Raw genomic sequence first — 27,177 nt, 5'->3', positions numbered from 1 at the left:
GAAGCGATAGAACATGCCATTGTATATTCCTGCAGGTAATGTGTAATAGGTCCTATTTCCACAGACCCACATAGTGGTGGCTATAAACAGCATTTGCAAAAAAACACAGGGGTTGAATGTTTGGCAGCCAATAGAACAGCTATCCCCTTTGGGATCTAGGACATAAATGGTTGACATACAGGTGGATTGTCCAACCTATCAACCTTGGGGCAACTCTTTTGAACATATACAGGTATCACCCCTCATGGGTGTGACATCAAAGGTCACATTTGGTGTGACTGTTGTTCCTAGATCTTCCTAAGTTCAAGACACACTAAATAGAAATAAACATGCAGACTCTGGAATTAATTGAAGAGAATTGCTGGTCCCGTCTTTATTCTGAGCTCAATGTTACAAACAAAGCATTGTCTGGAGAATGTCTAACAGTCTCAGGTGGGCACACCTTTTATACATTTTCATCATAACCATTTACATTTTTTCATAAAAACTTCCACTATTGTTCTCCAAACCATGCATTATTCAATGTATGCAAATTGATGTTCAATACTTACACCAACCAGTTCTTGATACCTTTAGGTTCATCTTGAACTACTTCTATTTTTTTTTTTTTAAAAAAGGCGATTGTATTCTATATCACCCGTTGCCCATATTGTTTCTTGCGGCGCTTGTCTGGGCTGGCCCATCCTTAAACCCAGGCTCCTTCCTCAACTGAGGCCCCTTGAGGCCTGTCAAGGAGGCCGCCTGAGGATTTACACTTAAGCCTACAGAGGACTTTCCTGCATGAAACAATTTTATTCCAGACCATCCATACTTTTCTGCTTAAAAAATCATTTTATTACCTCATGAATTAGTGTGTTCCCACCTTTTATGGTTTAAAAGACATATCCCATAATCCAAGTCACTACCTAGTTATTTTCTTTTCCTCTATCTCTTCTTTTTGTTAATTTGTTTTTTATATTAAATTACAGCTGAATCACAGCTGAAGATGAGACAAAGAAAACATGAATATACATGAATAGACCCAAAAATAATTTCTTGTGTCTCTTCCTATGAGACTGTAAATTAAAAATTGAGTTAAAGATTTGAACTTGTTTCAATTGCTTTCCACTACTGTGGAAAAGTCATCCTCTTTGCCATTTCTGATTTATTCTTTTTGGCCAACAATAATTAGTTTTAATTTAGTCAAACTTTGTTTTGCTCATAGCTACATCCAGGGCACACCCCTGCATCAACACCTGCGAGCTACGGGAACATCTTCACATCAGTTCAGATCTCTTGGTAAATTTCAGAGCAGTCCACAATAACTCAGACTGGCTCATTTCACTGCCTCAAATCAACTTGGGTGGTGGATTAGGATTGCTGACAGTACAAAGAGAAGTTTGGAATTCAGTGGTGTACACCTGCCTCTGTGCTGTCTTTCAATACAGCCATAGGTAAGATTTCTCCATATCAGCCACTATCTGCTAGTGGTACTTATTGTGAAGGGGTTTTTCCTCCCATGATGGTCCCTCTTACTCCTCAGTTGCATTGTTGATTTGGGATGAAAATCTGGCACTTGATGGTGACTCGTTCTATTGTCTTGAAATTGGCCTTTAAGGTTGTCTTCCACAGCCCCACTGAGTTTTTGATGAAGACACTTAGAATCTTGTTGATGTTATATATACTCAAGCATTCCAGGATCCATGTGTGGGGCATAGAATCATAGGCTTTCTTGTAGTCAATCCAAGATGTGGACAGGTTTATTTGTCTGGTTTTAGACTCAAGTGACTGTTTTATCCACCAGTAGCTGGTACTTGCCTCCTCTGGTGTTCTTGGCAATGCCTTTCTGGGCCTCGCTCATGTATTGAACCATGCATATTAGCCACAGTGGTGCCTGACAGGAGCTTCCAAGTAGTGCAGAGACAGATTATTGGCCAGTAATTGAATAGAACTTCCCCTTTCTGGGGGTCCTTCAGGATCAGGACTGTCTGGCTGCTACCCATTTAGGCTGCCAGGCTGCTCATGGAATACAATAATTTTCTTCACCTGTCAAAATCTTGGATATCTGCTATTGTGATGGTTACTGATTCCTCGATATCTGCTAGTACAATGGTTACAGTTTCCTGTGGTTTTGTTGTGTGATGCCTCCTTCTCCCATATGCCTTTTAGTATTGTACACTTTAGATAGCTCATGGGAGAATATCCAGTTTATTCTCCTGGCTTATCTTGTGTACTTCATCAGGCTGGCAGCCTCTTCTCGCTGTATTGTCCATATCTTGGTCCTCAATGTCCTCCATGGATCTCTCCTTCTCCAAAGATCCGTTGTGCCATGGTTGCTGTGGTGTATTTCAGTTGGTTTGTCATAGTAGTGATTACCTGCATTCACCTTTTCCAGCAGCCTTTCAGGTACTTCAGACTACTACAAACTACTTGGTCTAGTTTGCTACGGCTTGGTAGTCTGTCAAGTTTAGCAATGATCTTCAATCTCAGGTCAGCAGCTCTGGTGTTGAGCTGAAGCATAAACTCATTGGGTTTTTGTGACCAACTTTGGTGTGTGGGTATGATGATATCTCTGCTGTCGTCCTGGCTCCCCCTTGCCATACATTTTGTGTTGTACCTCGTCAATCTCTAGTTGTGACAGCAGTTGCCCCTTGTGGATGTTGGAACACTGACTTACTAGTTATTTCAGTATAGATGCTAGGTTCTTATTAAGATACACTATCATGTTTACTTTTCAGGTTTTCAGGGAGGATCTGAGGCATGTAACATTTCCTCCTGAACTAAAAACCTGCTCGGATGGGGAGCAAGTGGCTGGTATTTAGATATTGTCCTCCCTTAAATAGTATATAGAATGTTAGTAAAGTTCATTATTCCCTTGCTTTATTTGTCTTTATACAAAAAACACATGCTCCTTTCCTTCATAAACCTAACACAAAATACACAAGCCTTTAGTTACCACAAAATGCCTGTTACTCACATAGCAGTGTTCCTGAATAGACCCCTAATACCCTTCTTTCTTAGTTTCCATCGTTGCTGTTGGGCCATAAAGAGCTATTTTCTTTGAGTAATGTTCACTCACACTTACCAAGTACCAAGGTGTTAGGAGGGAAGAGGGCAATCAAATTACTTCACAAGTGAGACAGTTGTTTGGGCTCAGTTATGAGCTGGAAGCAGAGGGATTGTTCAGTGGCTTCTAGCATGGACTACAATGTTTGTACTGCCAATCACTGAATGTTTCCATTCAATACTGGAAAATTTCAGAATCCTGCTACAAACTGTAAATATAAATGAGAAAATATATTATTTCTGTACAATATTACAGTATTTTCCATAACCTTTTAGCCTAATAGCAATGAAAATAATAGCAAGGAAGCTAATATTGGTTAGCCTTTAAAAATGAAACTATAATGAAGCTAATGTCTTAGTAAGTTGTTGAATGTTGTTGTGATGTTGATGTATAGTGACTGATGAGGTTTTTGGGCACTGTGTATATGTCTAGGACACCTAGTGAAAAATATTGTGTAGCTCCTAAATCATTTCATGTATATTCTCAAAATCTTTCACTTTTCTTTGACAAGACCTTGGTGAAATGTCAGCTAAATGGCTTAAAATGAATCAGTAAATGTAGAGCATGACAGAAAATGAATCTCCAGCATACAAATACACATAATACACCCCCCAAATAGGAGTACTTTTTTATTTTTACATTTTGTTTCTGTATTAGGTGAGCTCAAATGGAACATAAATGATTGAAAAATAAGCCTGGATGTGAATGCATGTCTTGGCTTATGTGTCTACTTCAATTTGAATCCTGAATGATCATTGTCCTATGTGTACAATTTCAGATAATTAGTGTTAAAGTGAACAAATAAAGTACAAATAGTTCAAAAATGATCTTAAAACTGGAGATGCACATAATTTGAGTGGGAAAGTGTAGATCATGCTTTCTCCACAATTCTGGTGGACTTTCTTCATTATCCAGCATGGGAGACACCAAGTAACTGCTCAGCTGTGTTTCTAGTGTTTGCTGAAGAGACACGGTGGGTGCAGTTGAAGGGGTTGCCGGGTTGCCGGGTTGCCACACTTTCTTTAAAGAAAAAACTTCCCAATGTCCTCCCTGGCCTCTTTGCTTCTGATGAAAATGTAGAAGGATTTGTGCTCTCGGTGGGCTCTTTGCTGTCTGTGGTTCTTCCCCTGCACACTGCAGCTGCTGATTGGAGGGGACATTATACAAAGAAATGTATGGCGTTTTAGATCTGGGATCAACTACACTGGCTGAATGCTTCTGTGATGGGGTCTGAAAACTTCTCATTTTCATACTCAGTGATGCGGGTTTTGATTGTTTTTGTCAGATCCACATCAGTTAGTACTTGCTTTACTCAGTTTGTCTTTCTTTGCATTTTCTGAAAAAAAATGAATTATTATATTATTGATGGCTTCACTTAAAAGATTTTACTAACTGCATAGTCCAAGATAAATTAATGAAAGAGAGCAATTTTAATTTCTGCTCTAATGATAAATCAGTGTAGTATTTTGTTACATCAGCACATTTTTAAACACGTGCTTAATATCAGCACAAAAAAAAGGAAAGGAAAATTAAAAAACACTTCATAACTTAATAAATGCCTTAATAACTACCTACTAAAGGGTTCTAAGGTAAGATTTTTGCCAAGGAGTACTTGTATCCTGACATCAAAAATATAGGATTACACGGAAAAATTCATAAGCATCAACTTTATATACCTTTTTATTCCAAATGCAGAGAGATGTGTTTCTGACGATAGTGAAAAAAGGAATCTATTTACACTAATGCAGTAATTAACCAGCATTCATCTAGAGCACAAAATTGGAGCTGAATGTAATTTTGATTCAACTTTGAATCCTGTGCTAGACTAGCATGGGTCAGTAATTCAAAAACTGCCAACCTTATGGGGTTTTCTTGTACAAGTGTTGAGACTGAGGGAAAACATCCAGCAAAAGCAGATCCTGTAAACAAAAGAGGTCAAAGAAGGATGTCAAGAATCATTTTTGATGAACAGGTATACACAGTAAATTCTAACTAATGTGGCCAAGCACAGAACTCGTCACTCTCAGACAGTCAAGTCTCTAGATGACAAAAGAGTACAAAATTTGGATCAATGAGCAGAGGAAAAACTTCACCTCAGATTAATCTAAATTCATCTGGCAGAGGTGGAGTAATAGTGTGGGGAATGTTTTATTGGAAAAACCTGGGTACTGATACCTGTAGAGAGAAGTTTGGACAGTGGAGTATCCTACAGAGCTCCTATAAAGCATCTCTGTGAAGAGGTAGAACAGGCTGTTCAAAGCATGTCAGTACTGCCATCTAATTTGCTTTTTTACATTTACATATATGGCATTTTTTTACAGTTACATATATACATATACATATATAGCAGTCATATATAGGAAGAAGCTCCTCTTCAGTCTCTCTGTCTTGGTCTTCAGGGAGCAAAAGCGCTTCTCTGACCTCAACAGAGACAAGAGTCGTTTGTTGGGATGGGTGGGGTCCTTCACAATCCTCCTGGCCTTGGTCTGGCACCGCTTGTCGTAGATGGTCTGCAGGTCAGGAAGTTCCGTACGAGTGATGCGCTCAGCTGAACGCACCACCCTTTCGAGTGCTTGTCTGTCCTGCTTGGTGCTGTTTCCAAACCAGACTGTGATGTTCCCCGTGAGGATGCTCTCAATAGTGCAGGTGTAGAAGTTCTGCAGTACCTTGGAGGGCAGTCTGAAGTCTCTTAGGTGTCTGAGGTGGTAAAGACGCTGACAAGCCTTTTTTGTAGCCATCCAAGGAAAATGTCTTGATAAGTCATTTGATTCCTTTTCACCTAAACAATAGAGATCAATATTCATGACCTGGGTATGTGCTAATTAATAAGATTACTTCCCCTTTCAAATGCCTTTTTCCCTGGATAAATGTCTAGACACAGAATGAAAAAAAAAAAAAAAAAAACTTTTTCCTGGGCTTTCTTGGATGGAAGAAAGCCTAGAACCTAGTTAAAATTGCATTTTTTATGTCAGTCATCTTTCCATATTAACATTAGTTTGTCCAGTTGTTTAATATGCTTGTCACAATCCCCTACATTTAAAACTTCTCATTTTCATGCTTCATAGAGCTCCAATTGATTCTGTTTGGCCAACTGCAATTAGTTACCTGGTGATCAATGAAGAAAACTACATTAAAATAATCTACAATAGCAATGATGTTACACCTGCTGACATCTTCAGAGGCCTTGCTTATTTCTAAGGAGTACAGAGCAGTGGAATCGTGGAATCGGTTTGCTGCATCATCTCTGAGTATCTCTATACTGTCAGATATCTCCTGTTTGCTAGCAGTGCTATTGACTGTTGTAGTTATGCCCACTTCATTCTGAGCCAAAAATCATGAAGCATAATCTCCTTTGAAGCAACAGCAGATGGATCTGACATATATGCCAGTCACTGTCTTCTGCCCCAATCTTTATTTTCACTATAGAATTAGACCAATCATTTTGTTAATTTAGGTACTACATATAGGTCTAAGTCTCCTGTTAAAAATTCCCAGTTTAGGTTTCCCCATAAAGGTATTTTCCTTGCTTAATTTGTTACTGTTACCATTTGAGACATGTCTGTTTATCTCACATTTACTATACCTTAAAATGCCTAAAAATTCTTGATATCGTATAATCAAACATTTTATTTATTAATTGAATTTGTTAGAAAGTGTGAAAAGAGTGTTCTAATGCTGGTCTACTTCAGAATGACAGAGATACAACATTGATTAAATTTCAGTAATTAATATTTAGTGATAATACATAATTTCCATATATTTATGGTGGTGCCCCAAATAAGCTTCTCAATTTTGATAGTTGAATTATTAAGGTGCTCATATTGCTACATTTAATTTCAAAGTACACAAGGTACAGATTCTGCTTTGACCATTGTCATCATGTAGAGAGGGGCTGGTCCATTCGTTTTGTAGGAAAGGTTTTAAATCTAATGTGAGCAGCTACTATAGGAAATGCAGCAGTTCACATAACATGTTCACATAACATGTGAACTTCAGACATTTGAAGACCAGCAATGCTGCTGCATTCTGGATCAGTTGTAGAGGTCTGATGGCCCATTGAGGAAAACCCACATGTAGCAAGTTGCAGTAGTCAAGCCTTGAGTTGACAGGAGACTAAATAAGCTTCCAATGAGAGAGAGGGTTGATCTCTTTGGAATTTACAAAAGAGAAACTTCTGCATAGCTGGGTAAGTTGTGAAACATGAGTTGCAAGCTATAATTCATCGTCCAAAGTTATTCCAAGGCTATGTGTGTAACATGGAGCAATCAAAGGTGGACAGAAGAGTGAAGCTTATTACGGGCAAATCCAAAATCAGGGTCATAATCATGATCCAGAGTCAAAGAGCCAACATGAAGAATTCTGATATACATTGCAAACACAAGAAACAAAAATATACAGAAACAAAAAGGGAAATAGGCTACACAACAACAAGACTTACATGAGCAGGGGTATGTACAAACAACTATGACAAGCGAACACAATAAAGGCTAGGCTAACAAATACATGCAGCAAAACCATGACAGGGCTTTGAACAAACAAAGGTTTGGATTCACATTGACCAGCAACACGAACACACAAATGAGAACAAGAGACAAATACAAACGATACAGTAGAAACAAAAACAAGCACTGGAACAGGAACAGAGAAAATGAAGCAATTTCATGACACAGGGAAACCATGGAGACAGATGCTAGAAGGGGCCAATCGTGAAAATGTGCAGCTTCAAAAGGACAAAACCAGGGTGTTCTCAAAGGAAAAAGTGAGATCATCATGAGTATTGGGAGTTCCTAGGATGCACAGAAGCTTGGTCATGCTGGGGTTGAACTTGTTGTGAGCTGTGAACCAATGTCAGCCAAGCATGATGAGTGGAAATGAGTGCTGTCAGTATAGCAGTGGTAGGAGAAGCTGTAATAAATTACCAAGAGATAAAGAGAAGAGGACCTAGCACTGAGCCTTGCAGGACAGAGTACAGAGCCTACATCAATTGGATATGCATACTCTCCATGTTGCTTGATGGGACCAGACCATTTTCACACAGAGCAAGTTACTCCAAGGTTACTCAGAGAACAGAGGGGAGGATGTTGTGGTTTGTGGAAAAATCAGGACAGATGACAATTTGGCAGGTCTGGCAGCATGAAGTTTTTAATGACACTGAGGGCAGTTTCTGTGGAATGTAACAGTTTGAAGCCAGACCGATAAGAATCCTGAAGCTAGTTCTGGGTGAAAAAGAGAGAATTGATTAGAGACTTCTCATTCAAGACATTGAGAGGAAGGAGAGAAATAATTGCAAATGTTAGAGCTGTCGAATGTGGCCTTCTGTAGGATTGCTACCAATCTGGCAATCTTGATTGCAGTAGGCACACATCCAAAGGAGAAAGATTTGTTGATGATGGTAGAGATGAATGGAAGCAGATCTCTCAATTGTCTGGAACAGACTGGAAGGAACGTGAGATAGCTGAATTGGTGAACGTTAGGAATTGAAGGATCTTGTCTGTGAAGAGAGGAGAAAAAGAAGCCAGAGAGTCAGATGTAGGGGTATGAACACTGGTGAAAGTAATGCAAACAGAGGAAGAGGACTGGCAAATTCTTGCAAAACTGTTGCAACTGTGAGAATCTGTCCTGCCCTGAGTATTTTGCATCTACTAAAAATTTGAACATCACTCTTGACTCACAGATGTCAAAACTAAGGTATGTTTATTAAGTAGAGGTCATGCACAAAAATCAGTAATTACGATTCTACTACTGATCAGAGGTACCAAGCCTTATAAAATTGCTATAGTATACTAAATGTAGCAAACAAAATCACCAAAGAAATTAACACAAACTAGATTTGTGGTGGACCAAGTGATTAGTAAAAAATAAAAAAGTGGAAAGAAAAAACTGTTCAAGTAATCTGCAACACTAATCAACTGGACCATCTACTTATCAAACCCACTTACAACCAAAAAGAAACATATTAATCAAACCAAATTTGTGGCAAGAGAACATGACTAAGTATAACCAGAAGACTCAGAAGAGAGGAGGAACTGTTGTGAAACAGCCTGAGGGTCATGATGAAAAGCCAGAGACTTGACACGTGTGGCTTGGCATTTGCCTGACAGCTGCATTGTGATCGAGCACAAGAAAGAAGCTATGGGTACAATGTTTCACAGGGAAACATTTGAGTGATATGTAGAAGGCCAGTGTAGGTTATACAACTGCACTATAATCAATATTTCAGGGCCATGAGGTGGTCCAGTAACTCAACTAGTAGAACATATAGGGTTGTAGCCCTAATAGAACCACTACACATTTGATCATACCTAGGAGCTCTTGTTGGATGGTTGCATGTTAAGCAGATGTATGATTATTGTTACACTGTAATGAACAGCAGTCGTTACTCTATGTTAAACTGCTGCATTAGCATTGTATCTTTGATTGCCTAAAGGCACATCTGCAACACTAATTTTTGTGTTTTTTTTTTGGGGGGGGGGGGGGGGGATCCAAGTCACAACATATGACATAGGATTTGCCCATAAATAAATGCTCCCTACAAAGGCATCCTGCCTCACCTAGATAGTATTGCCTAACAACCTTCTGTATTTGAATAACAACCCTCTATTGAAATAGAGGGGTGTAAGAGCAGTTAATGCTACTTTTCCTGTACCCCAGTTTCATTATTTTTGATGCAAGATCACCTTTCTGATGTAACATTTATTTCTGCTTTTGTTACTTTTAGGTATGATTTTGTTACTCTACCCACCTCTGCTCCAGTCCAAATCTTAATAACCAATACAGCCAGTATTCTGCTGTTATTCACACATGTACACAGCACCAGCCAATTATATTGTTATGATTACTCATCTGAATTATTTAAGCTTTACAGATTTAAAAATGTAACCATTTTCAAGTTAGCTAGAGTTTACTTAGCACTGGCTTGCTTTCAATCCTCATCCTATCCTGATCTCTCTTTTTTCCTCCCCATCCCAAGGCATCATTTATCTATTCGCTGGTGGAATACCAACCATTGATATTTAACCGCTGGTACAGGTACCCAGTCTGGGCATACATGCTAGGCTGGCTGCTAGCTCTTTCCTCTATTCTGTTGGTGCCTGGGTGGGCACTGGGTCGTTTATTGGCAATAAGAGGAAGCCTGAAACAGGTGAGTGGGGAAGGATACAGATAGACTCTGTTCATCAAAGTAGTTATAAAGAGATGTCTAAAGCTAAATAAAAATAAATGCTTTGCACTTGAGCACTATGTCTGAAATTCTCTTCATACCACATTTTTTGGACATTGTTGAATATTAGGCCAATTGTTTGATGTGCAAGTCATCAGTCTCTCCTAGTATTGTTTTTTAACCTATGTACCCAAGTTCGGACCTTCCAGTAGTTTAGTCTAGGTGCAGTTAAGACTACACTTAAAGCCACATGTTAAAGACGTCTTTAACATGTCTGTTAAAGACAGTAAAATATTACATTTATAGTATATTAAGTAATATTATGCTAAGAGCTAATTAAAGTATACATCATGCAATTTTAAAATACTAATCTTAAACAGAATAAAAATAAACATTTGTTGTATGATGCAGAAAAGATAGCATCAGTCTCAATGAAAAACAAAAATCTTTTGACAGCGCTGGCTTTACCTGTGCAGTCCTGACAGCAACCTGCCTCTGACCCGGAAGCAGAGAGCTGAAATAAAGGAACTGACTGTGTCTGCAGAGACAGAGGACCTGATAATAATCAGTGATGGAGAGAAACAATGAAATGTGCAAAATTAAACAATTGTATTCTTCTATATGGAGTAAATAACATTTTCTGAGAACCAATGAAGTCTCAATCAATAAATGTTTATTGAAACAACTTTTTCCCATTCCTGACTTAGTGTGCATTTTAAGTCTATTCATTCTGAATTAACTCAAAGCAATGACTGAGGACAAAGCATGCTAGAAGAAAAATAATCCATTATGTCTTAAAATGTGATCTGACCTTATTCTTATTTAATAAACCACATTTTACACTGTCATTATTATTAGAGACAATCAAACATGAATAAATTACCTCTTTAAAAAGATCGTACTTGGTATTTGTCTCCTCCACGCCTATTACGTTAGCGGGTAAGCACGAAGTAAGGCGAGGGGACGGACGCAAGTGCAGAGGGAATTTAATAACAAACAAACAAATGCTAAATCTGCTGGCTGCAGTTATTTTTTTCTGGCCAACAAATGTCACTCTTCTCTGATGTCGGATTTCAATGCTCTAATGCATCAAATCTTTTTTGGCACAATCAGGAAGAAGCTCCTAAAGCTTCAGTTGGGCTTCATCAGCCCATCACTAGCAAGAACCATACATACTGAATGAACCGAAGGACCACACCAAACAGACATGGATCATCAAACCTACAGCCAAGCGAACGAATCAAAATAATTGACAAACTGGAAAACAATACACAGGGTTTAAATAAATGAGACTGATGAATACTAACCAGACATAGGTGAACATAATGAACATCAAAAACCAAAACAATGACTGGAAATGAGGAACAGGCGAAAGCAATGACAGGCGCAGAAAACCAGATGAGGGACAAATAAAACGAAACTAAGGAATGGTATAACAAAAAGGAAGTAAATGAAAACAAAGATGGAACAGGGAAACCATGGAAACATGGATGCCAGGAAGGGGTCATGCTCTCTCAAGAGCCTGTGCTAATCATGGTAGGACAAGGCAGAATAACAGGAATCCTATTGCTACATACACTTACATAGATAATTGTAGTTTTCCATCTGTTTCACAGTATCTAAATGTTAAATTCCATCTCAATTCTCCCCTTTTTATTATTTTATAATAAATTATTAGGTTAAGACACAAGGTGAGGAATCCTCCATTGATATGTCAGGCTTTCCACAACAATTTCATAAATTATGCTATAGAATTATTTCAAAAACCCAGGATTACTCAGGAGAAAATGTTTAATGCACCTTCTCAGGGGGTCAGGTGGTATTTTTGCTCAGACCTCATAGGGTAGTCCTGCGTTTCCTGGAGCTATGATGGGTATGTGGGGAGCATTTCTACCACCTAGATCTGGCCCATGTGGTCATCAGTTCCTGAGGGTTGCTTGGGTGCAGGTCCCCCTTTGGGCTTCTTCAGGCATCTTTTACAATGCAAGGCATGTATCCACATAGCTTGACCCTGCACCTTCACAGCTGTCTGCGTTATCAGGAGGATTGTTGTGGACCTCTCCACCTGGGCTATCTCCAGTGCTTTCTCCTGAAGTCCTTTACCAGGCTTCACGTTATGCAAGGGTGTCTCTCCAATTTCCTCATGCATTGCAGCCACCTGCTTTATCATACTTTACAGAGAAGATGACAAAGTTGCACAATACACAAGCATACTGTACTCATAATAATGTTTAGGGGTTCCACGGGTTGCCAGCCCACAGATGTGGCCTTTATTACATCTAAGCCTGAATAGTTTGTAATCCCAGAGAGTCCAATGTATTCCAAGAAATTCTATATAAAATGTTTAGGAAGAAAATCACAAACAGAAGAAATTCTGCATTTTAAAATGTCCAATGTCCTTACCTTGTCAGTGAAACACTGACCCAGTGTCAGTATAAAGCATACATTTAAGCAAATGTTTTGTATAGGCCAAAGGAGGATGGGCCCCCCTTTGAATCTTGGTTCCTCTCAAGGTTTATTCCTTATGCTCTAGGGATATTTCCTTCTCACCCTTGGCTTGCTCCCTGGGTGTTTGGACTTGGACATTTGTTAAGATGCTTTGTGATGTCTTTTGTAAAAAGCACTATATACGTAAATTTGATTTTTTTGCATTTGAAATCTGTATCTTGAATCCAAATCTACTCTAGGATCTTGTAATCCACTGTAGTTGTAAATGATTAATGTAACTGGTTGGCCACATTGTCATCACAACTAACCCCTGTAGGACCTGGACCTTTAGGACTGTGATTTGAATACCTATGGTATAGTCGTATACACCAGAATACTTCCATTATACTGCTTATGACTGATCAGATACTACAGTTTATTTAACGTTATTGTCAATAAAAGAGGTAACACTATAGTTAGTAAATGTAAGGGCTTGTATACATTTTATTAGATATACCTTGCTAGTACTGGGTTGGACCCACGTTTGCCTTCAGAAATGCCTTAATTCTTTTTTGCATAGATTCAACAATGTGCTGTAAACATTCCTCTGAGATTTTAGTCCATATTGAGAAGACAGTATCACACAGTTGCTGCAGATTTGTTGGCTACACATCCATGATGTGAATCTCCTGTTCCACCACATCCTAAATGTGCTCTATTGGATTGCCAACTAGTGACTGTGGAGCCCATTTGAATACAGTGAACTCACTGACATGTTCAAAAAACAAGTTTGAGATGATTTGAGCTTTGTGACATGGCACATTATCCTGCTGGAAGAAATCACCCTCAGCATCAGAAGATGGGTACACTGTGGTCATAAAGGGATGGACATGGTCAGCAGCAATGCTCAGGTAAGCAGTGGTGTTTAAACTCAATTGGTATTAAGGGACCCAAAGTGTGCCAAGAAAATATCCCCCTACACCATTACAGCACCACCACCACCACCACTTTTGTTACAAGTTTAGAATATTTACGCCATATTCTGACACTACCATCCAAATGTCACAGCAGAAAACAAGACTGATTAGACCAGGCAATGTTTTTCCAATTATCTATTTTCCAATTTTGGTGAGAAAGTAATTAGCACAGAAATATCCATTGCATTGACTATAATTATCATAAACCTTGTCCATTCTGGTGTTTACTGTACAGAGGTAGCTTACACTTTGTTAAAACCATGAAAAATATGTCATTCTGTCAAAAGTTTATTGAACAATATAATACTATTCTTTCCCCAGAGCAATACCATATTATTGATATAAATTGAACTGATGTAAGGGCAGTAAGGACCTATTTGTAATGTTGAACACACACACAAGGAAGAGGATCCAATTGCAAGAGGTTTTAATGATTAAATAATTTGCGGTCAGGTTGTTCCAAGGTCGGTAACACAGGACAGAGTTGGGGGGGGGGGGGGGTGTCCAGAGGTCAGGTGGGAGAAGAGGTCTAAAAAACAGGCAGAAGTCAGAAACCAGGAACACAATCAAGATTCTAGAATACTCGGTATGCATCATAGAGTAGCAATACTTCGCAACGTGAATGCAGGGGAGGGAAGCTTATAAAGGGGGCAGTAATGAGGAGAATGAGGATCAGGTGTGTGCTAGAACTCTGATGAATCAGATCAGGGGGGTGTGCGAGTAGGTGTGGCAGTGTAGGGCTGAGTGTGGTTTCTGGGGTTCATAACACAATTAAACTATATTTCCTGATTCTTTTTATTCTATAGGAGGATTTGGTCCAAATATGAAAAATTTCACGTTTGCGTAAAAGGACTTGGGTTGTGAATCATGCCAGTAGAACATTTTGGGGTTTTCATTATTTCAATGCTAGTGATCACTTAATAGTTTTACAACAAACTGACAATCCTCTTAGTGCGTTGAGGGGTGATGGGGTTATAGTACCAGATGTCTTTTGGGTATGTGATCATGACGAGCTGTATGTAACATTAGCAGCGGGATTGACAAGTCTTTGTGCAAGGGTGATGTTAGTAGTTCCCTTTTCTATGATTTCTGTCCCTGAAGGTGCATTGAAAGGACACAATAATCATCCTATTCATAAGTGTGCTGCAGTATTAAGTATCTTTGATTATTATGTATATACATAGATGCCGCTGGGGATCCTAGGGGAGTACCAGATGAATTTAAGGCTAGAAATCAGACTGAAGGAGCTGTTAAGTCTTCTTTGTTTTGGTGGGTTACCATTAATAAGAATGTTGACTGGAACAACTATATTTATTATAATCAGCAATTATTTATTAATTACACCCTTTGTCAGCTGTGTCTGAACAATTATAAGCCTCCTCATTAATGGCTTGGCAAAATCATGTGGCTTTGCCTATGCTGTTGGCTGAAAGACGTGGTGTTTGTGTAATGTTTGGTAAATAATATTGTACATTTATTTCAAACAATATGGCACCTGATGGTTCTGTTACAAGAGAATTGCTTAAGTTAGAGTCATTACGCAATGAATTAGCCGAAAACTCTGGTATTAATAACAGTATTACTGGATAGTTTGATTCAATGTTCGGTAAATGGCAACATATCATTTTAAGTGTCTTTTCTAGTGTGGTGATAGGGATGGCCCTACTTAATGGTCTTGTGTGTCAGAGGTCTAGTTGTGAGAGCGGTTGTTAAATCAGTATCATTTCTTGCTTATCAAGGTATAGTGATGCACCAGTATATGATACGCAGATACCCTGCTGTAATGGTGAGCAGTAAAGAGGCAGATGCATGTGCGGAGAAGAGCGAGATTTGTTAGGGGCAAATTTAAATTCAGAGTCTTCAGAGCAGTCCAGGATCATTTTACCAACAGAGTCATAGAAAACATGATAAACAAAACAAGGGCTATGATAAACGAAGGCTAGGAAACACAAACCAAAAGCATATGAAGGAAAACAGGGGAAGCAGGCTATAACAAAGACGCTAAGAAGAACTCAGACTAAGAAACGCAAAGGCTTTCAAAAACATACATACATTCAATGAACAACTAGTACACAGGGAACCAGACAGGGTTTAAATGTATGAACTAATTAACTCTAAACCAGACACAGGTGAAAGTAATAACAGACGTGGAAAAACAGGCAAGCGGACAGAGAAGACAAAACCAAGGAACAACTAGGATGTAAAGTAAAACAGAGACATGACAGGGAAACCATGGAAACAGGGACGCCAGGAGGGTGGCCATTCGTGACACCTGCTATGTCACACCTGCATCTGAATATCCATTTTGGGTTGTCAGAGGTCTTGATACCCTTGATGATTTTTTGTAATTTTGACCCACTTTGTGCTCTGAATTAAGCTTTTCTATTTGGAAATGTAATATTATCCTTTGTTTTTATTTTTAGTTATGATGGTTTCACTTTTTCACTTGATATGGTTCATAAGTTTGCCTTGTTCCAGATTGCATATGACAGACTGCTGATTTTCAGATTTGATGAAGGGGACTGGATGGGCACATGTTATTAGTTGTTGGTGAATGGACAGGATGGGAGAGTGCAAATTGGTGGGCAATTGGTATGGAAGATTTAGCCCCCGGGCTGACATCGCCTGATGAGTGAGTGATAAAAAGAATATTAACAGGGACAAGAAGCCTAACAGTGCATTAGACAGATTATTAACATAAAACATAATGAAGTATAGAGATTCTTTGTCCTTTCAGAATGATTTGTGTACAGGGCAGAGGCCTCTATAGAGGCCTCTGCAGGCTTCAGCAAAGGATCCTGGGTAGGCTTTGGTGGACCTCAGAGTAAGATATATGACCTCTCCACCAGGCTCAGGACCATATAGAAAAACAATCTTCGTTAGCACAAGGTTAAGAGAAGTCTTTTCTTGGAATGTAGTGGTAATGGGTTCCAACTGGTGTGTGTGTTGAATATCAGTTTGCATATGTTGACTAATGGATGGTTTGGATGTAATAGTGGCGAATGCAAACACTAGTATGTAAAAAGGTGGGGTGAATACATAATCACTTCTGACCAAAGTATAAAAATATGGGTTCTTTGTTTGATTGTTAGACATTCTCCGGAGGGTTCCTCAATAATGCATGTTAACGTTAACCTGAAATAAAGGAGAGGACCAGCTATTCTCTTTAACTAATTCTGAAGTCTGCATCTTCATTTTATATTTGAATGTTTAACTTTAAAACTAGCCCACTGGGAGATTTAGGAATGATACACCTGAACCTAAAACTCAACACTAACCATTCTCATAATCCTAAACACTTTGCTCCAAACTAAACCTACCCCTAACCATGCTTTAGTACAACTAGCTATCCTTAAAGGAACAAAATCTATAAAATAAATATATGCTATGTCTACAATATTACAAATAGTAAACCTTTATATCAAACAAAAATTTGCTATAGGAGTCGTCATCTGATAGGTGTGGACAAATTAGGCATTATTTTTCTTAAAACAAATGCGTTTATGTACTTGTCATTGTGTGTTGATCCTAGCTGCTAATAGAGACTACTTCATAAGAATAAAGTTAGCTTAAAATGCCAAATACGTTCTGGATAGTGTTGATATATCTGGATAGTGTTGATATATGGTTGTGACACAGGAGATATTTACATTAAGATTTAAAATATGAAAAAACTATAAAACATTCCAGTTCCTGTGTCATACAGATGTATTCTGCAAAGGTGAAATGTGGCAAGGGGTCCTTCAGATTGATAGCTGCCCTTGATATTGCCTAGTTGTATTACAATGAATGTTGACACAGAATAGAACAGAATAGAATATATTTATTGTCATTGCACAAGCACAAAGTGATTAAGTTTGCAGCTTCCTTAATAGAATGCTATGAAAAGTAATAAATAGTAATGCAATTAGAAATACATTTGAGTAAATGTACACGTATAGCAGTCAACCATGTAAGGATGTAGAAATGCCAACTGTGGTTCAGTGGTAGGGGCAGACTGGTGTCCTCAGTGCCCTCAGGAAAATCAACCAATGCTGTATTTTCTTGACCAGTGCAGTTGTGATAGTGGACCATGTGAGATCTTCTAAGGTGTGAACGCCTATGAATCTGAAGCTGTCCACTCTCTCCACTCTGTCACTATTGATGGAGACTGTAACGTACTCATCATTCCATGACTGCTTCAGGAGCTCCTTGGTCTTTGCGTTATTGAGTGACAGGTTGTTCTCTGAACACCAGCTCACCAGTTTCTGCACCTCCACTCTGTAAGCTGATTCATTGCCGTAAAAGACCATCAATTCAAAATCAAAAAATGAAAATGTATTTATATAGTGCTTTTTACAACAGATGCTGTCACAAAGCAGCTTTACAAATACCCAAGTCCAAGCCCCCAGTATGCAAACCAAGGGTGATGGTAGAAAGGAAAACTACCTAGAGCATGAAGAAGAAACCTTGAGAGGAACCAAGACTCAAAAGGTGGGCCATCCTCCTCTGGCTGACAACAGTCACCACTATAATAACAAATTTAAGAGAAAAATAAATTTAAAATGAAAAATTAAGCAATTTCTAGAAGTCCTAGTCTTGTCCCTATGATATGCATGTGTCCGAAACCCATCCCGCAAGAGAACATCCATTAAGGGCAATGAAGAAGTAGTTGGCTGGGGTGGAGGTGTGGTGGGCTACAGGACATCAGGGGGTAGTGGGAGTAGCCATGGCAGCTGAGACAGTAACATCATGACATCATGCAAGAGAACTCTTGTTCTGTGTATTCATTTTTTTTATGTCTATTGATTTATTGATTGGTACAAAATGTACATAATGCACATATTTTTATTTTAAGTGTTACCATGTTTGTTGCTATGCAACAAAAAAGAGAAAAGCTCCTTTTAATGCTGAGGGTGATTAAAAATTTCATAGGACATTCTGTATAAAGTTAGCATCTAGCTGAAAGGTGAACAAGGTGAAAATTGTGATGGTAATTTTACCAGTTCCTGGTCGCATCATGTTTGATTCTTCTCAAATCTTTGCTAGTTGATTTGAGACCCTGTTGACTATTTGCAACAAAATGTTTGATGGATCTGTGATCATGCCCCAATAGCTTAGCAATGTACTGCATCCCTCTGAAAAACCTTACAATTTTTGGCTTTTCAGTGTCAGTTAAACCTGTTTTTTTTGGCCCATTTTGCCTGAGGAAAAGAAGCTGCCTAATACTTATGCATACCTTGATATAGGGTGTTGATCTCCTTAGAACAAACCCTCCCTCAATACACAAATACACATCAACCTGACAGGCTTAAATCCATAAAGCATTCAAGTTTATGCAGCTTGGAGTTGGAAAATATGCATAAAAATGATGATATAGTCAAAATACTCTCTTGCCAAGTAACCGTGCACACAGTGTAATTATAATCTTTTTATCCCCCCCCCGCCCAACTCCTCTTTATTTGTTTTAATCATGATTATTTCACCACTAATCTTTTTTAGTTAATTTTGTTTTGATAAGTTGATAATTATTAACATATTCCTCAATTATCTTTGTCCTTTTTTCTTTGATTACTCAATAAATGTATCTTTAGCTGCAGCACAGCTTGCTTTGTCTCCCAGCTCAGTCTCATAAGCATCGGGGAGATACCCTTACATAAGAAGGGCTGTAGAAGAGTACACAACCCAAGTATGATTGAAAAAACTTTTAAAAAAAATTAAAAAAAAAACACAAAAATGTCTGTCACCTTCCATATTGTTCAAGGAAGTTTCTTGAAAAGGATTTTCATGAGGAGGATTCTTCCCTTTTCAAATACCTACATTACTTGCCTTGCTAATACACAGTTTCACCCGTTAAGACTTTACCATTAATTGTGTTGAAACACACTGTGGTAAGCTACAAGTCTGGCTAGCTAGCTGGATAACATTTTAATGAATGCAATCTATTGTTAACAATAGAACTGTTAGAAGGCACTATGCCTAGAAGTTGCCTAGCTGCAAGTTATCTTTATCTATAAAGTTTTTGAACCTCTGTCCAATTTTCCAACTTGCAGCTAGTAATATGCATCATGATTCTAGGCATAGCGTCTACTCACAGTTGCTGCTGTTAGCTAGTTCACAATAGGTTGCATTCATTAAAATGTTAAGCATGTTAATATGTTTAATATTAAATTGGCAGACCTAAATTAAGTAAATTAGTTGTTTTTTTGTATTTTAATATTAAAATGATGTTTATGAAAATACTTTTTTCTCTTCATTTGATGCCATGATAAAATACAATTTCAGACTGTTAAAAATGTATGAAACTGTTCATGTTTCCCTAGTGGATGTTCAACTGAAAACTACTCCTGACAACTCATTCTAATTAAAATGGATAGATTACTGAAATATTAAATGAATAGTATTTTATATATTTATTTATTATATAATATTTTTGATATAACAATACTTTTGCAAAATTTCCCTGCAAAACGGGGAAATCTGCTTTATCTAATGAATTGTATCTGTTTTAACACTGACAAACCAGAAGGAAACGTGCATTTTGATAATTAATCTAACAATGGGCTCAAAATACATTAAAAATAGTATACATGGACCTCAATATATTGATGCTATTTTAACCTATGACAGTTTGATTAGTTTGAATTAATATTCTCCTAAACATTATACTATACCCCAATAAAATCATACTGCTTTTACATTTGATGCATGAATCCATTTTAAAGAAACCAATTCTGTAACTCAGTAACTAAGTAAAAATGTAAATAGAGTAGGCCTACTTTTATTTGAGTAATATTGTACCAGGGGTATCTCTACGCTCACTCAATTACTGGGTCTATATTTTTAATCCACCATTAACCAGTGGTGTTTATTAATGATGTTTATTTCACAGTTCCAAAATGCACCCAAGACTGTGCTGATATAGGTGAAACATGCTATAATATACAGATGCAGACCCACACACTTTACATTTTACATAGCTTAGAGAAAAATACAGGTTTATCAATGAGGAACTAATTGCGTAAGGGATCCTGCTTCTTATGTGATTGCAACCCAGTGGCACTGCAGACTTGATTTAAGCATTTATGTTAACATCACAAATTCAGATTTACAAATCGGAGTGCAGAGTGTGTCACATACCAGCACACAGACAGCACACATAACATGGCACCAGGTTCACAAAGAGAGGCAGGTAAGAATGTTAGTTGAAGGGGGCACCAGTCAGACCATGTATAAGGGAACCATGCAATAGCAGTGTAATCCACTAATCATAACAGTGTTAATGAATAACATTATATAGTAAAAGGTGAAGGAACAGACCAATAAACAAATGCCAAAATGACTGATATCTTAATGTGTGTCAGTGGCCAAAAACTGACCAAGAAATAAACCGCTTCTCTCTGTTTCGCAAATGGCATTTTATGTCGGTGTGACCAATTCACATTTCGTACGTCATTACCTAAAGAATCGGCGTGTAACATTTTAACTCTACTTCATACCATACTGACCGTGTCTCATCTGAGAAAGGACCCTCCCTATCGTCTTTCCCATAACTAATCGACATTGCCAGTTGCTGATAACCACGCAGTATTCCTTGTAATCCCGATCCAAAAAAAGGTGACGCAAGGCACTTAATGCATGTCCAATCCTGTGGCCAGACACGTGTAGAGGGAACAAGACTGCAGCGAGTCCTCCAACGGCGTGCTGTCACGATGCGAATCAGAAGGCGACAGAAGAGGACGGACAAACCCAATATTCAGAAATATAGAAAGAACCTGCTTATTTAAATAATCCTATTTGATGCGTGTGTTAAATATTTTTGCCATTATCTAGCAGGCGCGACGGTTGGACGTTTCAATAAGTGAAGCAATTACACAATGACTAAAATTTAAAATTAAATTGGTACATAAAGAACCGCAGCGGTCGGCAAATTAAATCGAAGAGTTAGTTTATGTTTTTGCTACTTCGAATTAATGAACCATTAGATATGGCAATATAAATATGACTATTGTGTTTCAAACGCACCTCAAATGTTTACCAGGTCTTGACACGGCTGATCTAGAACTCCACCACATGGTACTTTTGTGGCAAAGTGATGCACCCAACGCGGTCTGCCAATGAACCGCGAGGGTGTGCTTGGATATGTGAACAGACACGTACACAAAAGCAGTGAGAAGTTTTGTGCGATCGCATCCTGACTCGTGAAAGGCGAGTCCTATAAATATAACAGGCTTCCTACTCAAGAGCTGCATTTCAAATTTACGCAGGATCTTCTAAAAACGTCAAACATCCTTTTGTAGCAAATTTATTTTCCACAAATAAAACATTTAGAAAATATCCTGGCAATATACAAACCAAACAGCCTCAGTAACCTTCGCGGTGCTGTAACTCAAGGCCCCGTTTTTCATATTTTTCCACTTTGTATCATAAACAAAGAATACTAAAAAGGCTATATAATTTAATCCCATCCTCCTTTTCCTCAGTTTTGACTGGGTGATCTAAAAGAGCAATGAAATTCAGTACAAAACGTCCTAGCGGGCCAAGTGCTCATTTTCATAGGAGCAGGATAATTTACAGGTTAACATCTACTCCACAGGTGGTTGGTGGCAAAATCTATTCCAGCTACACCAATCTGTTTAACTCCCACCCAGCCATTTGTGTTTCCAGGTTAGTAGCAGAAGCACTGTTCTAGGTTTCTCAGCTTTGAAGGCAGGGCAGACCCAGAAGACACGGGGCATTCGTCAGTGCAGGGTGCATGCTGACATGAAGGGTTTCCACACTGGAGAATTTGATGTAGGTGGCCCGGGTCTCTCGAGTGTGTGCCTTCGCTGCAGCAATTGCCATGATCTGCATTATGTTGAAAAGAGTAGCCTCACTGCAGAACACAAGGACACACATTTAGATAAAAGTTGGTGACAAAGCTTGTTGTGGGCCATGTAGACTAGACATGCAATACAGACTTCAGAATGGAATTCTATTGCTGCATCATTCTGTTGTGCAATTCTGTTGCTGCATCATTCAGACTAGACACCAAGTTGCTGGATGTATAGAAAACTAACTAATCCAAACAGATCAATAACAACCAATTTTTTGTCTTATTGCTTATTCTTTACCCCACCACTGAAGTTCAAACACTCAAAGTCAGAGGTTAATGGCCATCGTGGTTACACTGAAATCTTCATTTCTACAACAAGTTACCATGAAACATCTTATGTCTTGGCCTTTTGACCAACATCTTCCTTCAAATTTCAGCCATCTTCACATTTATGGACACCAACATTGAGACCCAAGATACCAGTAATCAGCATGCATGCATGCATGCATGCAACTCATCTGAGAGAACTGAGCACTCTATACAGTGGATACTATAAGAAGATTGAGCACTCAATGTTCAAACAAAAGGAACGAACAACCTGAGCACTACAGTCAAGCGCGCAAAAAAAAAAAAAAGGTTGAGCCAATGGTGGTCTGTACACTGAAAGTGATCAAGCCACCCAATTTAACAAGTTATTTTTATATAGGATTGCACATCAAGGACATGCAAAACTGATACAAGACCAGGACAAATGCTACATGTACATCATTTTAGGTTCACAACAAGGCTTGAAGATGATCCGACAACCTCAGCAACAGTTGAAGTGAATATCAGTGCTATCTGCTTTCAGCTGCTTGCAACAGTATGTGTTCACACAAAGCATTGAAGTGTGAGGCACCAACCTGCCCAAATGGATGTTGGATGCAATACACCAGGCAGTTTCACCCTCAGGTGTGGGTGCTTCCTGAAGGAGTTGGCGAGCTAGATGGAGCGCAGCCCCAGCCAAATGTGTGGGGAGGTATTGTATACACTGACCCTCCAGAAGAGACAACTCCAGCAGGTACCGAGCCATGCAGATCACCTGGACACGTGGATTTTGGGTCAGATACCACAAGTGAACCATTTGACTATGTGCTTAGTACAACATTGATCAGAGGCACTTTGTAGTTACAACTAGTGAGCAAATTGAGGTGATCCTATCCAAATTTAGTTAAATATTGGCGATGGGGGGGGGGGGGGGGGGGGAGAAATCAATTAAAAGCACAGTTTTTAGCAGGCACAAACAGGGTATCCTAACAGGGCTGTTTGGCCAAGAATACCTTATCACTGCAGCGTGCAATGTAGGCTGAGAGGAGCAGGAAGTGAATTGGAGGACAGTGGGAGAGTTCAAACTGCAACCCACTCAAAACTCTCCGCTCCATCCGCAACAGCTGTTTTTTTGTGTAGGTATTGGCCATCAGGTAACAGAGTTCTGACACCTGACAAACACAAACTCAAAACATGCAATCTCATGGACTTGCAAAACACCTGAATTTGCCAAATGCTTTTCCATAAATTCTAGGTGAATTAATCACCACTTGGAATGGTAACCAAGACTCCAGAGTACACTTTTAGAAAGGAGAAGCACATCTAGTTGACTAAACTAAAGATAGTGAGCTGAATCCCACCTTCTACCACATGGTTCCACAATAAAATTGCAAGGAAACCAGACAGACATGTTTTTGGAGTGATTTAAACCATTTTATATGACTAATTTAGTTACAATGTACTTCACTACTTCTCACTGTTTTCCCTTTGGAACATGGGCTTTCAAAGAGCTCCTCTGGTACCTCTGGAAGCAGGCACTCCTCTTTTTTGGCAGCCAGGAAAAGGCAGACTACACCCAGCAACTGCAAGCTTGAAATGGAGACCTTAATCTGCTGTAGTGCGCGGTTCAACAGATGTACCGCCAAATACAAAGTTTCCTCTGAGAAGCTGAACACTTCCTAATCAAGATAAAAGCAGGTAGCTATGGATTCTTCTTTATGCATTGAAGGAACATTTTTAGGCTGATGAGCAAAATATGCCCACCAAAGACTAGCAGACATTCACATTAAGAAAAGAAGAAAACTGTAGCCCTCACATGAACCTGAATCAGCCAGTCCACCAAGATGGCACGTGTGGTGTCTGTGAAAGGCCTGGGTAGTTCAGCATTCGGAAGAGTACTGTTTAATTGACTTCTCTGACAAAGATAGAAAGTTTCCATTTTATCAAATTTCATTTGTATCCTTTATGCTGAAGGCTATAAAGATCAGTTTACTGTTACCATCATGTCGGAAAAGACATCCCAAGCATAAGTTCGGTCATACAGAAGTCCAAGCTTGTCCATTGCCACTTCAATCTCTCTTTGCAAGAGACCAGGTACAAGCTGCCTCAATGTGGGTAATGCCTGCACTCTGTGCAGATGATTTAGCAGAGCCTCCTCCTCGTAGCCATCAACTACATGTTAACACACCAAACAAATTTGAAGTGTCATGTCTGCACCCATGGGTTGTGTGTATGGAGCAACGATATAATTAAAGTAGTCACAGTTTAATATAACTACTGTAACAAACATACTATACAAACTTTCAAATGAACTGAATAAAGATCACTAAATAGGAGCTATTGTATAAACTTGTTGCATATTTAAATGGAAGTCATGGGACAGTAGAACTGATCAAGTTGAAGGAATAATGTGGAGTTGCACATGTCAGAACGGGACTGTTTTTCACCTGAAGCTGATTTATTCTTCTCAGCATAATCCATGATGATCCCATCTTCTGCAGATAATGGCAGCCTCTCGATCTGCTCAGAAATGGGTTACATTGGAAACAACTAGAGATCTTACTTAAGCCATTCTCTTACATTGGACCACAGGTGTAAATTGAGTGCAATATTGGGGTTACACAACTGACTAATTTTGGTCTACTTGCGACTTTGATAAGGGAGGTTAATACAGTAAGATACAGAAAGTGAGTGAGAGAAACAACCATTTTTAAGCCATATGAAATTCAAGTCTCCATTTCTACCTCTGGCACAAGGAGGTTAGCTAACGAAAAATTTTAAAAAAGCAATGGATGGGTAGGTCAGCCAATAGAAGATATTAAGGAATGGGTTGGTAGATACTTTACTGTTGGTGCTCCCACTCCATAGAACGCCTTACTTTCCTGCATCTTTCTACATGAGGCCCAGCTCTCATCTCAGAACACTTCCATCATCTATAAACTGTTTTGATTGGGTTCTTACGTTTCTTGAAGTTATAAAGCGACCTGGGTAAGGTGAAAGCCATAAACGTGACGATTACTATTATAAAGAAGGCTATTGTTGAAAAACAGAGCATACCCATTGCCGTTCATCCTTATTTTCTGCCTTGTACTGTTGCCAGGATCTCAATCCCGCTACCTCGTTACACGCGCGCCGTGCCTTCACAGCGCACGCATTGGCCCACGTCCGCAAAGGTACTCTATTTTCTTCAGTCTGCATAAAATGTTCTTGTCAATAATGGGAGAACTAGTTTTGCTTTGCATGGAAAGGTTTTTCAATTCCTAGACGATTCCTTTCATAAGATTCAAGTTTACCTTGCAGGGGTCCAGCAGCGGCCTGGAATCGCAGAATCCAGTTCGAGCCATGATTCGAACCGGACACGACTTCAGGAAACTGCAGCTACCTGTATATGCTAACGTAACAAGTCTATTTGAAAATTCTATGTCGGCGAAGTCAACTAATTATGGCCGGTGGCTGACTTATTAAGAATTAATAGTGGGTGTGGTCCTACTTAACCTCAATCATGCACAAATGTCAAAACTGTCTATGCAGCTACCATATGTAAAAGCTTTGTACTGTACGGAAATTTGCATTTAATACGTTCAGGATAAATTCAAGACTAACGCAGGGAATTTTAGATAAAAGCTTTACTTCCATGGGCAGCCTAATATCAAACATATGCCACGCCCTGTAGCCATACTAATTCCGCAAGACTGCAGCAGTATAGCGTCCCCATTCCTGCACCTTCCCTTATCATTTTAACAAATCTTTATTAGGCCTATGCATTACACTGTGTTGACATATTTACGATTGTTCGTTACATTCAAAACAGGATAAGACTCAAGAAGCCGCAAAAATAGTCTAAATCAATTCTCCAGTGATGTGCCGTTTGTTATGCAACTTGTATTTTTACATTGATTGGATAATAGCAATCCGGTAATTTTATTGGTGAATACAATTTACCTGGAAAATACAAACTGTGCTTAAAAACGTGGTTTGCTGCTCAAAATAATTTGATGCACTTTACAGATACAGCCAATGCTGAGGTTGACGGCCACGATACTTTAACTACGGTAGGAAGGCATGGCTCCTCCATGTGGTTATTTCATAAAGAGAAAGAAAACAGGCCCGTGGTAGAACCCGGTCATTGATTGGGTGGGGTGTTTGTTGTTGCTTTAAATAAAGTATTTCCTACTGTTTACTTGAGTTGTCAACATTTTATGAGAAAGTTGGTAATCACATGTCTCTGCAGTGAACTATCCTTGCTCTACATCTCACAATGCTTTTTCAACAAGCCCCCACCTGCACACACGAGGGCAGAAAAGGATATTTTTCTGCCCCTTTGTCACACAATGTGAGCACACACAAAAAAAAACGTATAAATCTTATGGCATGGGTTCTTCCACTACAAAGCAGTGTGAGAGGATGGCAGGTGAACAGTTGAAGTGGCCTTAAATCACTCTCCATTATCTCACATTCTATCAAAGAT

General features: G+C 38.9%; 3 protein-coding genes across 11 annotated transcripts in view; 1 reads left to right on the top strand and 2 right to left on the bottom strand.

Moving 5' to 3' along the window:
* Positions 1-11,055, top strand: part of LOC145643263 (sodium- and chloride-dependent GABA transporter 2-like) — a 47,104-nt gene extending 36,049 nt beyond the window's left edge. For 2 of the 3 annotated variants that reach the window (XM_027009879.3, XM_081709286.1), the window contains exons 13-14: positions 10,017-10,187; positions 10,662-11,052. In XM_027009879.3, the coding sequence (XP_026865680.2) occupies positions 10,017-10,187; positions 10,662-10,793 (303 nt within the window). In that variant the 3' untranslated portion in view covers positions 10,794-11,052. Of the gene's footprint in view, positions 1-10,016; positions 10,188-10,661 lie in introns of all 3 variants that reach the window. The other variant, XM_081709287.1, reaches the window with a different exon arrangement.
* Positions 11,056-21,925: 10,870 nt separating this feature from the next.
* Positions 21,926-24,024, bottom strand: LOC145655804 (G2/mitotic-specific cyclin-B-like). Its single transcript, XM_081709283.1, has 3 exons — positions 23,723-24,024; positions 23,306-23,484; positions 21,926-22,463 (listed from the first exon to the last, which is right to left on the bottom strand). Exons 1-3 carry the CDS (start codon positions 23,858-23,860, stop codon positions 22,286-22,288), a joined length of 495 nt encoding a protein of 164 aa, XP_081565409.1. The 5' UTR covers positions 23,861-24,024; the 3' UTR covers positions 21,926-22,285.
* A 2,587-nt stretch (positions 24,025-26,611) lies between these two features.
* akt2 (AKT serine/threonine kinase 2) overlaps positions 26,612-27,177 on the bottom strand; it is a 23,320-nt gene continuing 22,754 nt past the window's right edge. For all 7 annotated transcript variants that reach the window (XM_035525289.2, XM_035525291.2, XM_081709280.1 and 4 more), the window contains one exon: positions 26,612-27,177. This exon is cut by the window's right edge and continues 1,164 nt beyond it. The gene's annotated coding sequence lies outside the window, so the exon portion shown is untranslated.

The sequence above is a fragment of the Electrophorus electricus genome, unplaced genomic scaffold, assembly GCF_041902795.1.
Source record: "Electrophorus electricus isolate QZ-2024a unplaced genomic scaffold, ASM4190279v1 Scaffold35, whole genome shotgun sequence".
In the NCBI taxonomy this organism is placed as follows: Eukaryota; Metazoa; Chordata; class Actinopteri; order Gymnotiformes; family Gymnotidae; genus Electrophorus; species Electrophorus electricus.
Note: the sequence above shows the minus strand (reverse complement) of the source record. Positions and strands in the feature narration are given on the sequence as shown.